This window comes from Cyphomyrmex costatus, unplaced genomic scaffold, assembly GCF_001594065.2.
Source record: "Cyphomyrmex costatus isolate MS0001 unplaced genomic scaffold, Ccosl1.0 scaffold833, whole genome shotgun sequence".
NCBI lineage: Eukaryota > Metazoa > Arthropoda > Insecta > Hymenoptera > Formicidae > Cyphomyrmex > Cyphomyrmex costatus.
In genome coordinates, this window is record NW_017280412.1 from 48603 (window position 1) to 54904 (window position 6302).

The 6302-nt window shown below is 42.4% G+C and overlaps 1 protein-coding gene across 1 annotated transcript; it reads left to right on the top strand.

Moving 5' to 3' along the window:
- The first annotated feature begins 2915 nt into the window (after window positions 1-2915).
- Window positions 2916-4118, top strand: LOC108781541 (uncharacterized). Its single transcript, XM_018549535.1, has one exon. It carries the CDS (start codon window positions 2916-2918, stop codon window positions 4116-4118), a length of 1203 nt encoding a protein of 400 aa, XP_018405037.1.
- The last annotated feature ends 2184 nt before the right edge of the window (window positions 4119-6302 follow it).

The following is a 6302-nucleotide window of genomic DNA, read 5'->3' on the forward strand; positions in this document are numbered from 1 at the left end:
CGTATCGATGACAACTGATCGCTTCACGATACCGCAAAGTCATTAAATCCTTTTCTGTATCGTCCGTTAGCAAACGCACTGTCCTTATCAATTACGAGAAATCCATACTTTTGCTGCCAACATTTACGACACAAATCGCAGAAATCTTCGTATAGCATGTCGATATTGACATGATCGTTGTACACGCGTTTCAGGTTGGTTCCATCCTGCTTAAACAGAATTAACAGATTTGCATTGTCAGGTATAAGATGCTTCGGTATCTTTGCATAAGTCTGACAGAGGTAGAAGCAGTCAACGTTCGCGTGGCGACCCATTGCAAAGTACTCCCTTATCGCGTCTTGCTTATCGCATGCCACGTCATCAAAGATAAAGATTGAATTCGGAAGCGCCTCGCTCGGTGGAATGATCTCGCTGTTATTGGAGAATGTAAAATAGTTTATTTCTTCGATCGGTGCTAATAACTTTTCGAGATATCGATACTTTGGTTGTTGCAGAGATGTCGAATAAACGTATACGTTTTCGAAGCGTACGCCGTTCGGGCTCTCCAACAAACTTATCAGTACATTCGTCTTGCCGCAATTCGACGGGCCGCAAATGATTGCGCGAATAGAACTCGGCAGCATCTTGCCATGCTTGCGCATCTCTTTATTGGTTTGCACTTTACCATCGAGATTCGTCACTTTGATAGACTGCGACTGGTGCACGAACCGCATATTTTCGTGTTACACACGAAACTGGAAAAGATGTCGCGAGCGGGCCTATTTATAGAACTACGTAGAGCGTAATCGTTCAGTAATCAAAATGTTTCTTATCGTGTCGAATGATTTAACCTCCAAAGAATTGGAATATATACCGAAAATTGTTTTATTGCGAGAGTTTAAGAATTGTATAGATCTGCTGTGGGATAGACTACCTGAGCATATACGAGCGGATTCGGAGGTACAACAACACCGTCGGTGTCTGAAGCATTACAATTTGCCGAGTCATCAAACGCATATCGACGGTCCAGCGCCGTTGATAAAGAATTGTAGTGAATGCCGTTGAGAGGCAGAGATTTGTTAAATAAAGCGATAAACGCGCTTCCTTTCGAACTGCACATTCCCGGTTGCCAGTTTTGTGGACCGGGGACGCGTTTGGAGAAACGATTAGTTAGAGGCGACAGAGGTATTAACCCATTGGACACGGCGTGTCGCGAACACGATATAGCGTATTCGCACAACAACGGTCTCACTGAACGGCACGCGGCTGATAATATACTCGCTGAAAAGGCGCGGAAACGCATTACCGCGAGAGATTCGTCTCTCACAGAGAGAGCCGCCGCCACAGCTGTTTGGGCGGCTATGAAGGCTAAAACGAAGATGGGTATGGGCTTGAAAACAAAGAAGCGAAAGAGTAAGAGGATACTTCCGATAGCGAAACGCGGCGGTATCCTGCCTGTTCTTCCGCTGCTGGGCGTCCTCGGGTCGTTGGTCGGTGGAGCGGCGGGAGTCGCCAAGGCTGTAAATGATAGCAGAGCAGCGGAGCGTCAGCTGGAAGAAATGCAACGTCATAATCGCGTCATGGAAGGTCACGGTGTTTATCTCGCTCCCTACAAGCGTGGACGAGGAGTAGTAAAGAGAAAAAAAAAAACGTCGATGAGACGTTAAAAATACCAACGGGTGTAACTACCAACGTGCAACTGCTACAACTTGCAAAACGTATGCGCATTCCGTATTTCAGAGGTATCTTTATGCGTACGACATTACCGGTGGAAGGAGTACATCGAAACGAGAGCGGTATCATGAATCTAGACAATGCAGAGGGACCCGGTACGCATTGGGTAGCGTACGCGAAAAGGGGGAATCGTGTCATATATTTCGACAGTTTTGGTAACCTCCGGCCGCCGAAGGAACTCGAGCGATATCTAACAAACTGTGTAATCCAGTACAATCACATACCTTATCAACGTTACAATCAGAGCAATTGCGGACAGTTGTGTCTACAGTTTCTACGGACGAGTGATAAACAATTTAAAGACTGACATTGCGCGGTTTAACTCAGTATTCGTTCAAACATGTCGCTGACGTTTACGCTGACGGGCAAAAGTAGTGTTCTAGCCGTGAGCTATTTTCCGGCGGTAGATTTGAGCGATGATGATTACGTGCTCGGTCTGACTAACTTTGAAACATACTACACTCTACCGAATGTAAATTCGACAAACAACAAGTTTTATTTCGACAATGAGGAAATTGGATTCCCGAAATGGGATTGAGGATTCCCGAAGTATCGTACGAACTGCGCGATATAGAGCGGTATTTGAAGCGTGAAATTTTACGTTCTCGTGGTGTAAAACGTAAGGAGGATGACGAGTATCCACTGGTAATTCGCGCCAACAACAATACGATGAAGAGTGAAATCAAATGCGCATATTCGATAAATTTCGCCAAACCTTACAACATTGGACCGCTATTGGGATTTTCATCGAATCGCGTGCTTGAACCGCAACAGTGGTATGAGTCGGACGTGCCAATAAATATCATCAACGTAAACATTATTCGTATCGAGTGCAACGTGACCGCGGGTGCGTACAGCAACGACAAGTGCGTGCACACGATACACGAGTTTTCACCGATTGTCCCACCAGGATATAAGATATCAGAAAGGCCGACGCAGATCATTTACCTTCCGATCGTCGTACGGAGCATTACGGATCTGACGATTCGCGTGGTGAATCAAGACGGCCGGTTGCTCGATTTTCGTGGAGAGGAAATAACCGTTAGATTGCATGTACGGAGACGACGGCGCTAATGTGAGATGCTTGTGCTGAATGAACAACCGAAACAGACGAGAGATTTTAACGGAGAGATTTCATCTAGAAAAAAAACTCACTGCGTCCAACGTTGCATTTTTAAAGTCGTTGGGTTTTATCATACGAAATGGCTGATATCTTGAACATTGTCGGTGAGCCGATCTTTGACGATCGCATCGTCAAGTTTGAATTTCATACGTACAATCCATACGCCAATACAACGTTTGGACATAGCGACGAGATACGAATACCTATACAGCAGCAGGATTTATACACGTTGCCATGCGAAAGTTTTCTCTACATTGAAGGAAGATTGACTGTGAAGAAGAAGGATGATGAGACGCCAACAACGCTTGGAAATAATTGCATAGCGTTCATGTTTGATGAAATTCGGTATGAACTCAACAGTGTGGAGATTGATCGCAACAGAAATGTTGGAATTACCAGTACCCTCAAGAACTATGTATCGTTGACGTATGACAAGTCTTTGATTGCGTTGAACGCTGGGTGGAATTCTAGATCCGATATAACGGAAGGTTACTTTAACTTTTGCGTACCGCTCAACATGCTGTTGGGCTTTTGCGAGGATTACAAACGCGTGATTGTTAACGCTCGCCATGAATTGATTTTGATACGAGCGCGCAACGATAACAATTGTATACTGGGAAATTCAGCGACGGAGCCGGAGGTTGAACTGATCAAAGTGCAATGGCGGATGCCTCATGTTATGCTAAACGAGATCACTAAACTATCAATGCTGCGAGCATTGGAAAGCGGTCGTTATCTCAGTATGAGTTTTCGCTCATGGGATCTGTACGAGTATCCTCTGTTACAGAGTACGACGAAGCATACATGGGCTGTCAAAACGGCGACTCAACTCGAGAAGCCGCGTTACGTTATCTTTGCTCTTCAGACCGGTCGAAAGAATATCATGTCTCAAGATGCGAGCGTGTTTGATGATTGTAAATTGAGTAATGTGAAGCTTTATCTCAATTCAGAGTTTTATCCGTACGGTGATTTGAATCTCGATTTCGACCAAAAGAGATACGCTCTCCTGTTTGATATGTACGCGCGTTTTCGTAAAGCATATTACGGAATCGACTGCTTCGAAACGCTGCTCAATGTACTTTCGTTTATCGAGAAAGGACCGTTTGCGGTCATTGACTGCTCGCGACAAAACGAATCCGTCAAGAGCGCTACCGTGGATGTACGAATAGAATTTGACTGCAAGGAGAATGTACCCGCCAATACTACCGCCTATTGCCTCATCATACACGATCGTGTTATCGAATACTGCCCGTTGTCCAACGTAGTGCGCAAGATTATGTAAATTGCACCGTCAGCAGTTATCTCCAATTTAAGAGAGATTAATACTGATATGAGTGCAGTTTCGAATAAATGCTCATCATGATCATACCAACGTTTGTGGATCTACAAGGATTCGTCGTAGACAAGAAATTTATCGTCAAGGAAGTAGCGGTTCTGAGAAGAGGAACTGTTATCACACACTACATTTTTTCATGTCCTATACCATGGAATTTACTGACAAGATCCGACAAATCTTGCGCTTCCTGGTTGAGTGCTTATCACCATGGATTGCGATGGGAAGACGGGATGGTCCCGTACAGCATGGCGAAACGTCTAATCACAGAGGCTGTAATAGAAGACGATGAAGCTCTCGTATATGTAAAGGGGCTTGAAAAACGACAATGGCTATCCGATATACTCGATTGCGATAATGCGATCGTTGAAACTCTAGATGCACATTATGAAGATGTAGAACCCCTACGTAGCTTAGATGCATGTAATACAATACGGTGTGGAAGACACGCTAAGAATTGTGCTTTGCAAAATGTATTTAAAATATTCAACTGGTGGTCGCAACACCAGGAATAATTGTAAGATTTTTAAAATAAATGTATGATTTTTAAATAAATACGTTTTATTTCCGTTACCCGTATCACCCACATAATAGATATAAGTCAAAAGTAGACTGGTAACTGTATACAATGTACCGATAGCTGTTTGATATCTGTTTATAGCAGTTCGATAGCTGTTTGATAGCTGTTCGATAGCCGTTCGATAGCCGTTCCATAGCCGTTCAATAGCCGTTTACAGTGTACCGATAGCTGTTTATAGTGTACCGATAGCGGTTCGATAGCTGTTCAATAGCTGTCTGATAGCTGTTCAATAGCTGTTTACAGTGTACCGATAGCGGTTCGATAGCTGTTCAATAGCTGTTCAATAGCTGTTTACAGTATACTGATATCGGTTTGAAAGCCGTTCGATAGCTGTTCAATAGCTTTTCAATAGCTGTTCGATAGCCCCGTTTCGATAGCTGTTTTAATAGCTGTTTAATATATACATAATATGTGCTTCAAATGCTGCAATGGACAAAATGCTCAAGTTTCTTCGTTGAATCGTTGAGCGCGATGTCTCCTCGCGCGATGTCTTCTCGTATACTTTTTTATCTGAGGTATACTTTTGATTAAGATAATATATCTTTAACCGAGGCGTTGCACGTGGCATCTTGGGCGAAGGATGATATCATATTGTCACGTATATTGTTAATGTAAAACTTCGCACAGCTCTCGCACCAAGTTGTCAGTCTGTTGAAGTGCATCAGAAGAAGAGCGACGTGTGAGTTCAGAAGAAGTCGTTACGTGCACGAAGCATACTGCGAGTTTGAACCGTGATTACTTGTACGTATCAGTTATTCCTTATCCTCTGTGCTTTTAATAAACGTGTATTCCAATCATCCTTTAACCAACGCTTACTTCCTTTGTTTCCCTTTTTCCGGCTATTATCCTGACAGTCAAGCCTTTCCTTCGTAACCGTTTTACGTTGTCCGCGAGTCGTTCAAAGTGAACTTCGTGGTTTAGAGACGCTTATAGTTTGTTCCTGCACTCTCTAGCTTTTTCGAGAATGGCCAATCTGCAGGAGATTTTGCAGATCGAATATGAATCCGGTTCAGGCGGTAAGTGTTTTTAATATATTTAATTTATTTTAATTTTATTTAATATATTTAATTTATATAATATAGATTTAATGAACTTTTATATTTTATTTTTTAGTATCTCACGGTACATGATGAACCGGTTGCCAAGGTACGACTGCAGGACCAGCGTAGGGTGCAAACTACATATTTAATATATTCAATATATTTAATGTAGACTTAATTTATAATTTTCTTTTAAATTTTTTAATTTTTATTTGCAGCACCTTACGATTGCAAATGAACCTATGGTTCATTAACACATGCATAATGAATTTGGGTTGCTAATTAAACCATTGGTAAGTTAACTATAAATTGTACATGAATGATGCATATAAAATACAACAAAAATACCCCTAATACATTTAAAAAATATTTATTTCTTTTTATTTATTCTTTTTTCCAGACTATTTGGAGAAGTAACGTAAAGGTTATCGGTCACCTCAGCTATCAACACCGCCGCTACATTAGAATGTTGCGGCGGTGCTACAGGGAGGACGAAATGTATGATATGTGGGA